We start from the raw sequence: 19,685 nt of genomic DNA on the forward strand, positions 1-19,685 counted from the left end.
AATAGTATAAGATGGTAATTTAAAAATAGTAGAGCATAAAATTAAGTTATTACATAATATTGCACATTTTGATAAATTTTTACGGTGTTAAGTGAGTGCCCTCAATACTCAAAGCGTGCTTTTCTGAGAGGAAACGCCTTGCCTTTTTTTTCATGCATAATGCTTCTTGGGAAAATGTTCAATTGTGACTCTTAATTTCAAATTCTCTAAAAGCTATTCAAATAATGGAAAACTACAAATAAAATCAAGTGAAAAAAAATTCTTTAGGTTTTTAAATAAAAGCGGGACTTGGATGTTAGCTTCCCCAGCTAAAAATCCTACATAGCATAATAACCCCATAAGAAAAACATGGTTAAAACATTTCTGTTGCATAACAAGTAGTAATTTTATTTAAATAAATTATGCATAACAAAATGCTTGAAATAAGATGTGCGTTTTAAATAACAATTATTTATTATCATCGTCTAGAGACATATTGTTGAAATTGGGTATAGTTTCTCTTAGCCTAAGGTCTTTCCAACTCTGAGATTCAGCTTTCTTCAAGATTATTTCTACCTTGCTTCCCAGGTATGTCACAGTAGAGCCCTTAACATCAACAACCTGAATGAGAAAAATATATTTACATAATCTGTTATACAATAAACGCTATCATTTGTGTTTAAAATATTTTCTATTCCATACTAAAAAATCTACATTATAATTAATATCTAATAAATTTAATTATAAAATTGATAGTATAGATTTAAAAAAAAATATTTTTGATCACAACTTTATTGATACACATTTTTGACATTTTTTAACAGATATTCCTTATTTATACTTTTGAATTGAATAATTAAGGGGAAAACAAAAATTTGATATTAACTTGTTATTCAAATAACTTCTTTCTCCTTTATACAGGTGGGCTACAATGTGCAAAAATTTAATGAGTCATTTTTTTAGTGATAATACAATTTTTTAAAATCAAGGCTATTGAGTTTTAAGTTGCGTTTAAGAAGCAATCTTTTCTCATTTAATAATTAGAAAAATCTTTTTCTTACAAAATTTTACTTCGTATTACCAGCTCAGCCACTGTCCTGATAAATATAAAATTAATGAAAATTGTGAGGTGTTTTTATCAAAATAGGGCTTCCACTACAATTTTAATTCAAATACAGTCAATGCTCTTCAATATGACTTCCTATTAGTGGGATTCTTCCATTATAATGACAGCTACATGAAGTCCCGTTTGCGGTTCTATATACGCAATGTTATTTCAATGCCTATTAGAATATCTCGGCCGAATGTTTCCTTCTAATATAACAACCAAAATTTTTTCTAATTTTTTTAATATCAAGAATATGACTTAAAAAATAGTTGCTAGTCATATTTGTGCTTTCTAGACTAAAATTTTCTCTTTGACTGACAACAAGTCGATAGATGACAAAAGTCTTGAGAAAACTATTCAAACCACTATTTCTTTTGACGTCACCGCTCACTAAACATGAAACACCTTGAATCCTCTATGAATAAAGAATGAGGGACCACCTATTCTCAACCTATGTGGTTCTGGGCGTGGTTATGGTCGAAGGAAATATGGATCAATTACCATTATTGAGAACTTGAAGTACATATTCCAACATCATTTAGAAATCGGAGTTTCCTATACTATCATTTAACTTTTCAAAAAGTTTAAACTATCCATCAATTATATTTTTCTTGTTTGAAAATTGCATTCTTATTTTGTGAAAGGTATTATTCACATTTTCTGGATTATTTAGAAAAAAAATGGCAGCTCCCAACCAGCTAGAATGGAAATTTTAAAGGAAGTGGATAGAAGAATAAAACAAATTGCTAAATTATCCTTTAAGATTACTTTTTTTTTAAATAATTAAAAATTGTGATGCATTTCTAAAGGCAGCCGTATTTTAATTTCTTAACAACATTCTCGTGAAGCAAATTCTAGAAAAAGCACTGAATGACTGGCTGAAGTTTATGAGCGACATAAAAAGACATCATTTGAAAAGATTTAATTGCAATTCTAACCTTTTATGTACTATATTAAACAATACTTTTAACTTATAAGAGTCGTCATAGTCTCCCAAGGTAAAAAAGATAGTAATAGTGGCTTTTTGGTCACCAGTGGAAACCCTAACAAGGTCATTAAAAGGTTGATTCCTGAAAAACTGAATGAAGGTGTATGGTTGAAGTATGTAGAAAAAAAAGGAAAAAAAAAAAGAAAAAAAAACAGCACACAGATGCTGTGACAAGATGATTTGAAGGATGATGAATAAAGATAATTCAATTAAACAAATTTAATAATATTTATAACAACATATTGAAAAATATATATTGAAAGGACAGAAAGAATAGAGTCTGCTGACTCACTCTCATTGGTTTTTGAAAAAGATTAAAGAGACACTCTATTGGCTGATTAAGTGGTAGATGTTTTATAACAGAAAATACCGAAGCTATAATAGAACTAATTATTATTTTGTATAATTATCATGGATTGAAAAAATACTTACACCAAACAAAATAACTTCTTCTTCAAAAATTTGTTTTTCTTTACCAAAGGCTATATGCATGTGTAGCTTTACTGGATTTGCTTCCACGTAAGACAGTTCAGGTAAAGGACATTTAGAGTAAACTGAAATAATAACTGATTGGGCAGTTTGATGCCAGTCATATCGACACTTAGCTTGGCTTTCAGTTGTCTGAAACAAAAAGGAAAAAATGATCATTTTAAATGAGGAATAAAGAAGTTATTATTGATTGGTATTAAATAAAACACAGTAAAAAAATGGCAAACATTTATGTTTTCAATAATAAAATTTATCATAAATAAAATGCAAAAAATGTCTGAGATTCAGTGATAATGACGTTTCTAAAGAATTAATGTAAGTGTTTGGATTCAAATCAATTTTAAAAAAATGTCAGAATATTTTTTTTTTACATATTTATACAGTGGAAATTCAGTGTTATAGTGTCCATTATCCCGCTTCAAACGTCATTTTCTGTGAAATTGCCTATACCGTTAAAGTATCCAAGATTTTATGTTACCCTTTTTAAGAAAATCCTAATTCATATATTATTCTAACAGATCTAAATTATTTTTTCTCTAAGAAGCTAGCACAATTTTTTCTGAGTTTTCTTTTTAAAAAAAGATTAAGCATACTTAATATTATTATAATTTAATATGCTGCATTAATTAATTTCACACATTTCAGGCAATTGGCTTGTCTTCCAATAATTTTAAAACAAATAGCATGGTCAAAAAAAGAATGCTGTAAAATCTTAGTTTTGGCAACGAAACAATTAGATATACTTAGTATATCTAATTGTTTTGTTAGTATTACTAACAACAATAAATTATTTTGTTGTAGCTAATAAATTAAGAATAATTATTTTATTGGCAACTGAGTCATCTTTTTAACACCTTTAGTTGTCTATGTCATACCATTGTGTAACAGTCACAAGATAGAGTAGTATACTATGCTGGCACTAGAATGGCAGCAAAGGTGTTAAATCTTTTTTTAAAACTCTTACTTACTATATCCTTATGCCATTTATGTTTTCCGGTAGTACAACCAACTTGCTCCAAAAAGCTATCGAAATCTGTTGTACGTTTTACACAGCAAGACCAATATTTCATCCTGTAATGGTTTTATTTCTTCATTACAAATAAATTAGTAAAATTGTTTTTCGTGCAAAAGTTTTAATTTTAAGTTCCTAAAACAATAGGATTAGCACATTGTTATCTTTCTAATTTAAAATATATTAATAAAAAGTACTTTAAAAAGTAATATACAGACAGAAGCACAAGGAAATTATTTTTAAAGTGTAAAACAGGCTTTATAGATTACAGGTTTCATACATTAGTAATTGAAATATTCTTCTTAAGCAACAGATTCCCAGACAAGCAAGATTCGAATTCTTGTTTTATTAATTAATTATTATATATAATAATTATATAATTTTATCTGCTTCTTCTCATAGTCATATTTTAAATTGCCTTTTGAATGATGAGCAATTATACAATAATGACATTAAGTCATTTATTTTAAAATGTTTACTCAGTGTTCGTCTTTAAGTCCAGAAAAAAAATCCCCATTATTTAGAGCAATTGTATCAAAAACTGATAGACGAATCAATAAAATACATCACATAAGGAAATAGGAGTATAATATTAGTGGACAAAATATATTAGTAAAATCTTAAAAGCATGAAAAATTAAAGCCATATACATCGATATCAATATAACTTCATATTATTTGCCTGCAATCTAGATAATTCCTAATCAAATACAAACATTACACATTTGCTTCCTACATTGATCAACAAACTTTCAAAAAAAGTATATTTTTAAGTCCTTAAAGTAATGATTTAACTTCAAATTTTTTTTTAAACATTACAGTAAATAAACTTCTATTAAGTTTCAATAAAAACTTTTTCCTAACCAAAAGCTGATGTATCAACCGGAATGTATGTAGGAAATATTTATCCACAGGATGCTATAAACCTTTTAATAAAAATATCGGCGTGAGATTTTATTTACTTAAATTGTGTGAATATGAATCTCCATGTGCGAGTTTCAAATCACAAAGAAGACAAATCTCTCAATGTTTGGTTTTAAAATCACGCTCATACAAATCTTGATATTTAATTATAAAATGGTGCGAATACGAAAGCCGATGTATAATTTTTAAGTCACTTGAACACGAATCATAACAGTGGCTTTTAAATCATGTGAATGTGAAAAGTAAAATTTGATTTTAAAAATTGTGAAAATACAGAAAACGTTGAACAGTCTCAAATCGCGTAAATACGAATAGCAATGTGTGATTTTAAATCATGTGAATGTAATTTTAAATCAGTGTAGCAAAGGTAGGAAAATTTTGAAGAGGCAAATTATCTTTCTTTTTTAGTTTTAGTTTCCACGGTGGTGACAAATTTTCCACAAACGGTGTTCACATATATTATACAGGTCTGATACTAACCCTTCATGAAAAACAGGTATTCCACTGTGGTACATGCAAGTTTCAATATTACTGTATTCTCCTTTATAAACCTAAAAATAAAAGCATTCCAATTTTAAAGCTGGAAAAAAAATGTCCAAAGCAACATAGAGCTTATAAAAATTCCCCTTTCATGCAATATTTAAACATTATGTGCGATAAGTAGAGTTTGTGCACAAAAGACTCAAACAGAAATTCTGGGAGGCCAACAAATAGTACCAATTTTTTGTAGTTTCAAGCTCTTGGCAGTAAAGTAGATAATTTTTTGCAGTACATTAGCTAAAAGCAAAATGAATTCATATGTGATCATTGTAGTATGTAAAATAATTTGCTGTTTCACTATCAGTAAAAAAATTTCAATTATACCCATTTAATTTTATACATATTTATTTTAATACAGGTAATTTTAAATCTTAATGTGTAATTAATGTATATACATGTAATTAAAGAATAAAAACTTGTTTTGTCAAAAATAATTTAATTTTAAAATGCTTTCTGATCCATATTAATTTACTTTTTATTTAGCAAATTGATTTTCTGTCTTTATAATTCATTAAGGTTTTGGGTTTGATAGAAAGAAGTAAATTATTCAGTAATTAGTTTGATATAATTAAATAATACTATAAACAATTTTATCATTGGGGTGTTAATAATTTTAGTTGCACTATTGTTAAATAATATTAAGTATTATTTATAATTTTTTTCAGAGTTTTGATCGTTAGACGAAAAAAGAATTGCAATGTATACTTTAATAAATTAAAGTGTAATTATTTCAATTAAAAACAATAAAACATAAATTATTTCAGTTAAAAACAACTTTTTAAACATATTTACATTTCTTTGTGCAATACATGAAATACTGATAAAAAAATGTCATTTTTCGAAATAAAGAAAAATATAATGAAAATCCTTACTTCAAAAATAAAATGATATAGCTTTGAAATTTCAAAAGCTACAGCAGATTTTAGTGTTAATAATTTCTTACAAACAAAAATAATGACATTTGAAGAAACTAGAATAATACGAGTTTGTCACACTGTCTAAATATTTAAAAAAGAAGTTAGTTATTAACACTTAAAAAAAAAATTACAGTGAAGAAAAAACTTAATTCTTTGAGAATGGAATATCTTTCTTACTTAAAATTGTGATAAAAATCTTAGTTAAAAGCATTTGCAGAAATGATCTCGGGGATTGTCTTAGCATCATAATAAATTTAAACATTCTATTGAAGAAATTGTTACCAGGGGAGTTTTTAAGTTACACAGTAAAATTTTAGAAAAGAGGCAACTTCTATGATTACTTTAGAATTAGCATGTGATCAAATTAGATTACTTTATTATGAAACTTTAAGATACACTTCGAATATTAATAATTAGATCTGCATCCAAAATCAACTAGACTAAATATTATAAACAATTCTATAGATAAATATAAAAATAATTTGCAAGTACCTCTCGGCAACCTTTGTTATGACAAGGAGTATTTAATTGAATTTCCCCATCATTAACTGTAAAAGAAAACAATATAAATAAAACACTTTAAAATTTTTTAATTGTGTAACATCATAATTGAAATACTTTATAAAACTATATGGTTAACGACTGAAAAACATCTATAGTAGCAGAGACATTTATAGTCTTCGTATTAATAAATAATATAACAAGTCCTGTTGTAAGAAATCTATAACGTTATAGAAAAACAAATGTAATAATCCACTATTTAAAAAAATATATAACTGTTCATTTTTTATTACAGGTAATGTTTTAACAATTTTTTTTATCACTCATCTAAATAGTCAAGCTATCTTAACTTTGTATAAAATTGATAACTAAATTTGAAAGAATTTCTTAGAGGATACAAATTAGTGAAACAGAAACAAAATTTAATTTTCTACATTCTTTGGGACAGTGCTCCCACTTTTCTCCCAAGCTCGACAGATCAAAAGAAAGGCAACAGACAAAAAGGAACACCTTGATGCTTTAGGTTGGGCATAGATCTTACCCCCTATCCTGAAAAAAATATTTCTTGTAGCGAAGAATTCAGAACAGAAATACATTTGTTTGTAGACGTTAGGGTAGCCTATGATAGTAATTATAGAGACGAGCTTCTTATGATCTTTTCAGATTTCAATGCTCTATCGTAATTAAGCAAACATGTGATGTTCACCCTCACTGAAATCATCTCATTGGTATGTATTGAGGGGGAATGAGCCACCTCTTTTGAGGTGATGTTCACTCTCACTGAAATCATCTCACTGGTATGTATTGAGGGGGAATGAGCCACCTCTTTCGAGATTTAGATTGGAGATAGACAAGGAGGTGTATTGACATGGGTTCTTTTTAATAAAGTTCTGGAGGAAGTAATCAGGTATGCTGTTATTAATACTGGAGGAACTATATTTAATAAATCAGCACATATTTTGGTAAATACAAATGATGTAGATATAAGTGCATGATCTATAGCTGAATTGGGTGAAACTTTTTTAACACTGAAATGAAATCGAAGGTAAAAGTAGAAAAGAATTTAAGGGTGAAAGTGGAGAAAACAAAATATATGTATTGTGGTAAAAAGGCAACAATCCCAAAATGATTGCTAAAAAGATTGTCGACTTAGAACAAGAAGCAAACTATCAGAATGCCATAAGTCCTGAAATTAGAAAAAGGAATTTTGCAGACAATTACGGCTTCTTCGGTTTAAGATCATCATTGAAATCCATTTTAATAAAAATAAACTGTCTTAAAGATTAAAAGAAAAAAAATATCAAAGAAAAAAAAAAGCTTTTTAGCCGCCCTCTGCCAGTACCAATTTAGTTCACTGCCTATCAGATTATTCAATAATCTGATCACCTATCAGATTATTGAATTATAACTATTTCTGTTTGAAATTTTTGTTTATAGTGATGAGTCAAATGTTTGCATTGAAATGTAATTTTTATTAAAACTGATAATAATTTCTTACAATATTTAATGATTGATAAATAAAAATGCTTTATTTATCTATCATCAAAGCATTTCAAATCTTAGCATTAATTACAAAGACAATTTATTTATTTTTTCTTTCTTTCCTGCATATCAATACATTTTTCTTAATTATTTACTTTCTAATTTTGCAAGTACAATTTAGATTCATTAACATTAAATATTTTTATTATCATCTTTCTTAGCAAATAATTATTTATGCATGTGTGATTGATACATATTTTTAAATAGAATCTGAATACTCCCTTCACCTTTACCATTGCACCTTTAATGTTAATTTCAGCCACAAACATTTATTCTTTTATTTTATTTATTTATTATTTTTTGGAGCTTTTGTGACCTAACCTATCTATTCAGAAATAATTTGCCAGCTTTTGATTAAAATAAATAAATGAAAAATTAGTGTTTAAAAATTAGATAATAAAAACAGAATATGCGAATAGTTGTTTAAGTACAAATTAAAATAATTAGGAGCACACATGTCTATAATAAATAATTATCGACATCAATGTCAAGATATTACACTATTCATTTATGTTTACTCATTTATGTAAGGTAAGAGGCATCGCCCGAACTGAAGAAAAGAAGCTTAGCAGAAATCAAAATAATAATATAAATTCATTCAAAGTTTTTAGTTTTAATTGAAACGTTAAAGATTTAAGATAATTTATTTCAGTCAATTAGTACAACATTTATATATAGATATCCCAAACATAAAAAAGTGAACAAGATGAAAAAGTTCTGAGAGATAGAAACAGTGATCAAACATATTGAGGGATCGTGATCTGATGCTCGGATCACGATCTTTGACATTTTTAATGCTGGTTCATCAGCTATACTGTTCAAATAATATTGTGGAGAGAGGAACGAAAAAAAAAAAAAAATCATTAGTACCTTGAGTACTTTTGTTCACCTTTTGAGATGATTCACACTATAGTCTAATTATATCTTTTAAACACAAAAGATGAAAAATAAACAAATTTCATTACTTACTTTTTTCTGTTTCCAGAGCCATTTCTTTTAATGTTTTTTCAAGGAGAGGTTTGAGTGATGTTCCTATTTTCGACTGAATATGTTCCATTGGTTCGTTCACATCAGGTCGAACCCTGTTCTGTTGCTGTTGTAAGGGTTTCCGCACAGGGGGAGCCTGCGTGCAAAAGAAGTTTATACTATATACCACAATTTTTAATTTACATTTTAAGAAAGGAGAGAACGTTTATCTTACTTTTGTTATACAATTATGTCAACAGATTAAAAAAAATTCTTAGTAACTGATACTAACATAAAACTAAAATTTAATACATAAATATGCATGAGGTAAAATGTTTTACAAATGTTAACTTTTCCAACTGATTGAATAAAAATGACTAAAATAACTAATCCTATATTATGATTATCTCTCTATATATTTCTCTTATGTGGTACTGCAAATTTGGTTAGTTCTCAATCTATTGACAACTCTATAGATATTATTCATTTTGTTAGGTTGTTTTAAGTAGTTATTTAAGTAGAGTAGAAAAATTAGTTATACATTAAGTATTTATTTACATTCATTTTGTTTGGTTGTCTTAAGAAATAATTCAAATTGTGAAAAATATTTAATTACATACATTAAGAATTAGTTAGAATAGTTTTGTATTTTTGTAGAAATAAAATTTTAGTTGCAAAGTAATCAGAGTTCTTCCTATTAAAAAATGGAAGGAGCAAAAAAAGGCAAGGTGTTTCCTCACTGTAAGGGGCACTTTCAGTTTAGAAAGGGCACTCACTTACCATCATTAAAACTTATCAAAATGTTGAATATTATGTAAAAGCTGAAATTGATCCTCACAATTTTTAAATTAGCTTCTTATACTATATAATATGTACATTAATATTTTAAAAAGTAATTTTCACTTATTATCAAAATAACAGAAAAATTTGATTATCAAAAATAATTAAAGGCATGGTGAAAGACTATATCTGTGAATAAATTTTCTTCAAAAAAGAAATTTTTAAATTATTTAACTAATTAAATTGATAGCTTTGTAGGAGTAGAATTCCTCATATTATTATTTATTTCCATGAAACATACAAATCAAAAATTGAATGATCTATTTATAAAGGAAGCAATATTATTTTTAATCAAAATAAAACACTGATTAATCTTAAAAATCAATTAACTAAAAAAATTGAGACTTTTAAGATTCATTGTCTATCAATTTTAAAATTTACACTCTTTTGGTAAATAAATCTTTAAGAAAAAGCAACAAATAAAAGTGGAAATAGAAACAAATTAAACAACTATTCCTTATCTTGTAAAAGATAGAAAAAACTTTTGAACAATAAAACAAGTTCTATTAGCTCAAACAATAAACAAATAAAAATAAATTAAAAAAAAGTGAAGTAAGTAAGTAACAAGTAAGATATGTTTACTTCTTCTTCCATAACTTCTTTTGATGGTTTCTTAGGCTCTGGTGGTTTCACATTGCTATGGTATGAATTTGCACAACCCTACAACAATTAAAAAAAAAAAATTAAATTGGTTAACTAGTTGTACTGAAATAANAATATTTAGCACTTTTTTAGCACTCAGAAGAAATTTTAGCACTTTTTAGGCCCTAAAAAAGTTGGGAAAAAATTTTAGCACTTTTTTAGGACATTTTAGGACAGCAAGAACCCTGTTAATTTACTACTTTAAATCTCAGACATAAGCAAAATTTAAAAAAATATATACATATAAAACTATTATGTAACTAAATTGTATCTGTAAAAAAGAAAAAAATACTTTAAATTATACTTTAATTTTATAAATTATACTTTTCCCATTTAAATTAATTGGACAAAAAATTTATTAAGAAATATCAAGACTATTAGTCATGAATAATTCAAAATATAATTCAAACTATTGTAAAACAGGGTTTTTCTCCCAGTGACAAATTCAGGCTCAAATGTTTTTTTCATTTTTTATTATTTATATTTTTTAAAAAAAGCCATCAAAATCTGCCCTTTTCTATATTAATTGTTATTTCTTATTTGACACATAATACACAAATTTATCAAATTATTTAACACATAATACACAAATATAAATAACCGTACCTTGAAAATTTAGTGTGTTTAGGAATTAATATAATAATTTTTCTTGCTTCAACATTAAGAGAAATCACTTTTTTTAGAAACAATAATTTGAGCTGTCCTAATGTTATTTGTTATGAACTGAACAGGTGCAGAGTACAGGCTGGAATACCTTAGTCTTTCTTTTATCTCCTTAATAAATAAGTGTTCAAACACAAAATTTAAAGCTATTATAATATATATAAGTATAACATTTATAACTAATATAACAAATTGAAAAATAGTTTTTTTTTTAAATTCTTTTCAAACATATATTTTTATTTTATAAAAGACATAAATGAATGAAGTAAAATATTTTGTTGGTAGTTATATTTTCATGCAACAAAATAATGATTTAAATATAAAAATTCATTAAATTTCAATACATGATAAAATACAGAATAAGATGAAATAAAAGTTAACTTATTTTGCACAATAAGTTTTATTTAATAAAAGCTTACATGATTGATTAATTATTTTTGCTTCGATTTAAAAAACCTAGACAATTCCTCAATTTTGACCAAACCAGCCCACAAGTAGAAAACACTCTTTAAACAAGTCCAGAACTTGCTGGGCAGTTTCTCAATTTCCTCAAAAATTGGTAGAAGCTATATAAAGCTGGATCTTCTGAAGACAGCAAGAAGAATATTAAGAAAATTGTAAAATAAACAGTAGTTCTGCAGTTAGTTGGTCTGCAAAAGGCTTACTTTATTTTAACAAAAAAATTAAACAATAAATTATAAGTATTTAAAAATGAATAAAACCGAAAACAGCATATTTCTCTAAACCAAATATCATGGTTTCATTTCTAGTAAAAAAAATAACTTATTTAAGAGCTTTTTATTAATGCCAGTATGAAAAGATAGTACTACATTAAAATTAAAGCTATTTTTTTAAAATTTTAATGCATAATTTAATAATTAATTTTTTTATAAAAGTTTCATATTCTTTTTTGCGAAAATTTAAACCTAAAGAGTGTTAAAAAAATTTAAACTTAAAGACCCAACAAAACCCTAAAAAAAGTCACCCAGGTAAATAAAAAAAAATAAAAAACTTTTTTTAAAATCTTGTTGTAACATAACAAATTAACCTCACGAACTTAAATTAGAAATGTTTAAAACATAAACAAGCATATTCAGTTCATAAAGTAATAAGCAAATAAACAGCTTATTAAGGAACAGTTTTATAAAATTTTTATAACTCTCTAAAAACAAAAAGAATATTTTAATCTAAACATTATACTTTTAGACAGGTTCAATTATGAAAATAAATAAATCTGCCACATAAAAAATAATGGTGAACAAAACCTTTATATTTAAAAATTCAGTAAAATCAGTCGTTTTCTTATCACAGCAAGACCATTTCTTATAAGCATCATGAAAAACTGGTACTCCAGGATGATACTGGCAAGAATCTGGAACAAGCAATGACAACTTATAGTTTATCCTTTTTTCGCATAAAAATAAATAGAATTTGAAATAATACTTTATAATTTTAAGTAACAGAAACATTGTATTTGAAAAAAAAAAAAAAATCAACTATTTGAATAAAATAAAATTGTATATAAATTTATAAATTGAATATGTATTATTATTATTTTTATTCTAATATTATGGACGACAATCTAGCATTTTGTAGGAGGAAATACGCACTCATTATTCTATTTTTCGCTTTTTGTAAATCATCATTACATAAAAAAAAATAATTAAAAATCGTGAAATCCATAGTAGCAACTAACTCAAGAAATCGCGAGAATCGAACTCTTTAAAAAAAGGATAGCTAAATGCATGCTTTGTTTCCAAATTCGGTTGTTGTAATAAATATCGTATTAAAAATATCGGATTTTAAAAACTATGAGGAAATCAATAGCGATAACTGTGAAAAAAATAAGCTGAGTCATTACAACAAAAAAATACTTCTGCACCAACTTTATAACGTTCTGCAACAATGTCCCTGTGATTCTGCAAAGGGGATGTTAAGAAGAGAATTTTCATATTCAGTCCATTACCTCCAGAACAACTAAGACAGATTTAATGAAATTCAGCATGAACATCTAAATGGAAATCTAAATAGTAAAGAGACCAATATATAAAAAAAAAGGTCTACTTATACTTTAAGCAACTAACCTTCATTGTTTGTTTCTGGATCAAATAATTGACCACAAGCTCGATTGTAGCACTGCAATTGATTTACTTCAGATGACATTTTTGTTTTTGCCTTTAAAAAAAATTCTGAATTACAAAACTAATTTACATTGAGCATAAGAGAGAAAAAATATATAGTTTTCTGTTAATATTCAGAAACAGAAATCAAACAATTGAATTATAAAAATAAACTAAATTAATACCATCATGTTTAGTAATATCTACTGTTATAGTTTCATTAATTTAAAGATTAATTCTAGATACATTAATATAATTAGATTTAACCAGATCCCTTCAAAGAAATAATCTAGGTTAAGGCCTTGGAGTAGGTTAATGAGGAACGCAGCCTGTAATGATAAAGTAAGCTTTTTAATGAACAAATGAAAAACAGTTTTGAGCTGAAAAAATGAGTAATCCAAAAGCTAATTTAGAATCGCTCTTTACAGCAAATAAGAGTCACATTTTTTTTTTACATAACAAAACCCACTCTTTAATAAACAATTCATCGATTAAGAAATTAGTTCAGTTGGCATTTAAGAATTGTTCGATATTTGAAAGTGATTAGGAGGATTGTTAAAATTCATTTATTCTGTAACTGCATCGTCTTAAAACCATGCAGAAAATGAAAGAAAAACGAAGTGCGTGGATGACCTAAATATAGTGGATTATTTATTAGGAATTCATAAAAGCTTAGTTCATCATAACAAGGACAAGAAAGCAATGGTTTATACTTCAAGCTTACTAGGGAAATTTACAAAAAAAATATTAGCGATTATTATATTAGAAAAGCACTATTATTTGAACCTGTTATAATAATACAATGGAATTTGTTCAATCTTGAAAAACTGAGATAAAACAAGAAACCATAATATAAATGAATAACTTACACAATTAGCAAGAATAAAAGAGAGTAGAAATTTAGATATAGAAAATTTGATCTCTCTATTTAGCACAGATCATAGATATAAAGGCAGAAAGATCAATCACTCGACCAAACGGACGTCACGGTGAACGTTGACAACACTGGTCTAGTAACCAGTTTGTACTCTATATCCACGCCCTCTAGTGAACTGCGGTTTTTGTTTATTGCAGCTGTACATAATTTGTTCTTTTTTTATTTGATTTATATAAGTTGTAATGATTAATAATAATTGATAACATTTAGTTTCTTTGCCAGAAAAATCTGAAATTCGCAAATTTTATGAAATTTTTTTTTCAGATTTTTTTAAAGATTTATAATTTTTAAATTTTAAAATTAAAAANATTTGCTTTTTAGGTAAACTGAGTGATAATTTTCAAAAAATATCATTTCTGTAACTACAAATATTATCAAATGCTACATTTAGAAACATTTCTCTTATGGATCACTAATAAAAATGCCTGCCTATAACTATCTTCATAGTATTTTTGATTTTATTCCAACTTCAACTTTCATCCCCATCCTGCTCCATGCTTTTTCTGTTTATAAGTCCTGATGTGTTTTAATTTTAAACACGTAACGAAAAACTCTTTATTTTTTTCGATATTAATTATCCTGTTAAAAATCAACTTTATTTTATAAAAGTGAGTATTTCAAAATTTTGAATTTTCGTCGAATCAAATTGATATTATGTATTTTTTTGAGCATTAAATTATTAAAAACTATTACTTCGTTAAACGCTTTGAGGTAGAACTATTGAAAAATACCTAAAGCTAGATTGATAGCTTTGGTGTAAATATCTGTGAATTTTATGTATTTGGTTGTGCCTCTTTTTTAATATAGAAGTTATACAGAAAAAATACAAACAAAAATTTTATGAATAGTAGAAAAATAGATAAATGAATGATAGAAAGTAATTAAATTATATTATTCTAATTATTTAAATTGCTCATATATTTGGAAAAATTTACGATTTCTGAGGTAATTAGTTGCATGTATATAACAACAGTGAGTTTTTAAAACTCATTGAAATTTACAATAATGATTAGAAGTATTAGTTAAACTTTTTTTTTGCTTGTGATTTTTTTTGTTGTTGCTTGTGACCTATAATTTCTCATTGTCTCAAACCTATATCAGGGGTCATTGTATTCTGAGTGTACCTTGAAATTCTCGGTTTTTGTTTCATTCTTCCAGGTTTTAAAATAATAAAGCAACATTAATTGAAATCTTATATACTGATAAAACTTTCACAGAGTTCCACAAATCTAAAATTTGAATTCTGTAATTTTCGCAAAATCCTGTTAATGGGACTTATTCGTTCTTTCTCAACTATACCATTTTTTTCCTATTGAGTTATAGTTCATATGTTATATTGATTGCTTTTACACCCTAGTAATGAAACAATTGTGGTATAAAATCAATACCACAAAATGTTGTTCCAAAATCTTGTTTATTTAAAAAATTGCTGAGTCCAAAGTTGTTACTATTATTCTAAACTTTCTTAAACATATATTTTAAATACTATGATGTGATAAGGCTATTTTTTTATTGACATAAAATGGTTGTTGTCTATTGGGGTTACAATATTCCGATTTGTAACAAAATACATAAAATATACATTAAATCAATTGCAAATATTTGTCCCCAATTTTTTGTTTAAACGTGAATCGTTAATAAAATCTCAAGGTATTAATATAAAATTATGACTTTGAAATTGTGCATTTAAGTACTCACATTTTAATGTGTTTGATTTGCGCTGATTTATTTGTAAATGTTGTAACAAATTTTAAGAGAAGTTAAATCACATCATCAAGAATAAAATTGTATAAGAACCCATGCCTGGAAATGTCGTCATATGTGGCAAGAGGTGCTTTTTTATTATGAACTGTTTCTTTGTGTACTTCTAAACAGATAGTAATGAGGAAGTATACACCTACCCACATATGATATTTAGTCGCAACATTTACACGACCCCTTGTTATATTACTTTTTTTAACTACATTTTTGAAAAGAAATGGACTAAGAATGCCATTTTAAGATAAATCAGCAGTTTTTAAAAGCAAAACTAATATCAGATTTAAAATACAGCAAAAAATTTGTTCCCAGTGTAATTACTGACGTACTGTGTATTTTTTAGTAATCTTTTTAAGGAGCTTATTTTTTCTTATGTTATTTTTTTGCATTTTGTAAAAAATTTTTTTTTCCTGCTATTGTTAAAATGTTGTTATAGTATAAAAATTAAAAATATATTATTCTCATGTGAAATGTAACTGTTATTGCATAACAGTTGGAAGAAGTTTATAATTTTCTATTTAGTGATTATTCTTTGCATTGCTTTAAGTTGTTTTTCAAAGTTCTTTTTCCAAGAAAAATGAAAGAGCTATAGTTTTGAGTTTCTTTAACATGGAGCACAACTTTGATTTCATGCATAACTATTTAATTTCAGAGTGGTTATAAAAAAAAATCATAAAATTATTGAAGCCAGTGCTCAATTTATATATATTATATGCTCAATTTATTAGGTACTTACCTACTATTATTAGGATAATAGACATACCTAATCCCTGTGGCGGAATTTTTTGGGGTTTTCTGCAGCAAATTTCTTAGCATTTTCTGAAATATATTTGTAATAGCAAACAAATATTTATGTTGATAATTTGAAGTAACAGAAACGCTTTATGTTTACAAAAATAAAATAAATAGCCTACACATGTAGACTAACTAAAATTGTATATTATTTTTTTAATTTGAATGTAATGATTTTCTTTTCCTCTGCATATAAAAGAATCTATATTTTAATATTATAAGAGATGCTCTCACATTTGAAGGGAGAAAAATGCCCTAATTGTTTCCTTTTTTTTTGTCTTTTGTAAATCGTCATTGAATTAAAAAAAAAATAAATTAACATTCGTGAAGTCAAAATCAAGCAAATTGTACTCTAGCACTTTTCAAAAAGGGGTTACTGAAAAATCTCTCTGCAAAAATTCTGTAACTTTCTGCAATAATGTCTCTGTGTCACTGGCATTCTGCCATGTGGGGTATCTAATATAAGTATTGTGCGACAATAAGTCTTTTACTCTCTTTGAAACAAAGACATACCTAATAATACCTTTTATTCAATTATACGAATAAAAGTAATGAATCTTGCTTAGCTTAAAAAACCGTCAGAACCTTTTAAATATTTTACAAATTAAATAAGAAAATTATATTAAGTTAATCTTTTTTTTAAAAAAAATGCTAATTTCTGTAAAAAAAAAGTTATCCTAAGTGTATTAGCGATTCAGATTTTTGCCTTGTTTTTTTAGCTTAAAATATACACTCATGGAGTGACTTCTCAGATATCATTAACTAATAAGATCACAAGTACTTTTCATTTTCTTCATATTATTATTTATATATGCTGCATAGAAAAAGCGAATAACTTTTTCTATGCATAAGTAATACTTTACAACACATAAGTGATAAGCAAGTCACAACAGTTTATTAAAAAATTTGCGAGTAATAGTTAAAACATGCTATTTCATAAGATGGGAAGAAAAAAGCCTTTGAAAAACAACGTAAATATTTTAATGTCGAAAAGTTTATTTTAAGAAGGAATAAATGATAAAATTTAAATTTTTAATTAATGAATTTGATATTTATAAGTTGTGTTACAAAATAATGTATCTTTAAATTTTTCTTTTAGAAATGGAAACCAAATCTTGGAATGATTACAAACTTAGCCCAGGTGTCTTGTCAGGCATAGAAAAACTTGGTTTTAAATATTTAACTCCTGTGCAAGTAATGTTCATGATTATTTCAATTTATTATATCTATTTTATGTTTTACATTTTTCAAATCATTGTTCTTAATATTTTAATAGTCTGCTCACAGTTTTTTTCCCCCGAAGAAAGTGAAATTTCTTATGAAAATACCTTTACACTTAAAGTTTTGTTTTGAGTTGTAAGATTTTGTTTATTTTACTCTTCCATGAAAATTTATAGCCTGTTGCTTACTTAAAAGTTATGCATCATTTGCTTGTAGTTGATTCTAAATAGTGATGATGAGCTTTTTTCAGATTAAAAAAACAACCCTAGAAGAAATAGATTTAATGAAATAAATAAGAACAGAATATCAAATATGGAAACTATTTAAATAGCTAATATCAAATTGACTAAAAAATCATACAGTTTTTTAATTTTTTTTTTGGTGCAACATTTTGAAGTTTCAAAAATACTTGAAGTCTTTGCAATAGTAGTTATGACATCTTTGATAGCTGATTTGCTTAGGATTCATTGTAAAGAACAAATTGAGTGTATTCATTGAGTTTTGGAGATTTGACAGTATGATGCACATGACTTTCACCAGATTTTACTTCTGTAGAGGGAAAAACGTGTGAAGATCGCATAATGTTATGTTGTCGATGGTCTACTAGAATGTCAATGGAAAATCTGGTTTAAGAAATTGTGCCTTGTTGACTTTGATTTGAAGAAACCTCCTGCACAGATTGATAATGACAAAATAAAGACAGTGATCCATGTTACACAACATGAGTGCAGAGATATTAAAGATCAGTAACAAAAATGTTTTCACATTTACCTAAATAAACTGGGATACGTAAGCAAACCCCAGTCCGGGTTCAGTGCCAATTTGTTTATGATTAGCATGTTTAGTTTGCTTTGTCTTAGCGGCAGACAAACATACTTTTGTCGGTTGTCCAACCTTATGGCAGTAGTTGCATGTTGCTGATTTGTATCTGCATTTCCTTGAGGAATGATAAGATCCTTTATGCTGATAACATACGGAGTTATTTTTAACTTTCATTTTGTTAGACCAGAATTGAGATCCAGATTAACATTCAAGATATTTAATATATAATTTTTAAACAAGTGAAAACTAAAAAGTAATAATTGGAAAAAAAATAATAAATGTAATGAATATTTACACAAATCGAAAACTAACAAATCACATATTGATCTTATAATTTCACATAGCCCTCAAATTTTTGTTATCAAATGTTATTAGACATGAATACTCGAACCATTTTTTAAATAAGATGATATAGAGAATTTTAAATTTTGTATAAGATTAATATAAAAAATATGAAAATAGCCATTTAAAAAAATAGATGTGAAAAACTGAAATTTATTTTATTACTTTAACTTTTATTAATTTAAACTTAACCTACTCTTATGATTCTTGTTATTGCTAAATAATAGTAATGGACAGAGATTGGCTAAAGTTATAAAATTTTGGGAGCCAGAAAAATCTAAAGATACAGCATCTAGAATTGTTAGGACTTTATCACATTAGCTGCAAAAAAAATAAATAAAAGAAATTGTTTCTTATAGACATACTTGGTTATTTTTTAGTGATATAGGTCATGTGTGTGTCTGTTCACAGTAAAGATGTTAAATATTCAATTAAAAAATTAAGTACTCTGACATTTATTAGTTATTGAGATTTATTTTGGCCCACTGAAATACAAAAATAGTAAAAACATATGATATAATGAATTACAGAAGCAAATTTCATAAAAAACTAAATTTTTATGGATGTATAATTTAGATTTTTC

The 19,685-nt window shown here is 26.2% G+C and overlaps 2 protein-coding genes across 2 annotated transcripts in view; one reads left to right on the plus strand and one right to left on the minus strand.

The window, feature by feature from the left end:
- Positions 1-360: 360 nt before the first annotated feature.
- On the minus strand, positions 361-14,273 carry LOC107457310 (CHORD-like protein). Its single transcript, XM_043040272.2, has 10 exons — positions 14,100-14,273; positions 13,195-13,285; positions 12,376-12,482; positions 10,388-10,465; positions 8,969-9,122; positions 6,449-6,504; positions 4,980-5,050; positions 3,533-3,635; positions 2,508-2,696; positions 361-600 (listed from the first exon to the last, which is right to left on the minus strand). Exons 2-10 carry the CDS (start codon positions 13,271-13,273, stop codon positions 448-450), a joined length of 990 nt encoding a protein of 329 aa, XP_042896206.1. The 5' UTR covers positions 13,274-13,285; positions 14,100-14,273; the 3' UTR covers positions 361-447.
- A 359-nt stretch (positions 14,274-14,632) lies between these two features.
- Positions 14,633-19,685, plus strand: part of LOC107457333 (ATP-dependent RNA helicase DDX55) — a 31,035-nt gene continuing 25,982 nt past the window's right edge. Inside the window, exons 1-2 of the mRNA XM_016075478.3 lie at positions 14,633-14,775; positions 17,817-17,911. Of these exons, the coding sequence (XP_015930964.1) occupies positions 17,819-17,911 (93 nt within the window). The 5' untranslated portion in view covers positions 14,633-14,775; positions 17,817-17,818. The remainder of the gene's footprint in view (positions 14,776-17,816; positions 17,912-19,685) is intronic.

This window comes from Parasteatoda tepidariorum, chromosome 1, assembly GCF_043381705.1.
Source record: "Parasteatoda tepidariorum isolate YZ-2023 chromosome 1, CAS_Ptep_4.0, whole genome shotgun sequence".
NCBI classification, from domain to species: Eukaryota; Metazoa; Arthropoda; class Arachnida; order Araneae; family Theridiidae; genus Parasteatoda; species Parasteatoda tepidariorum.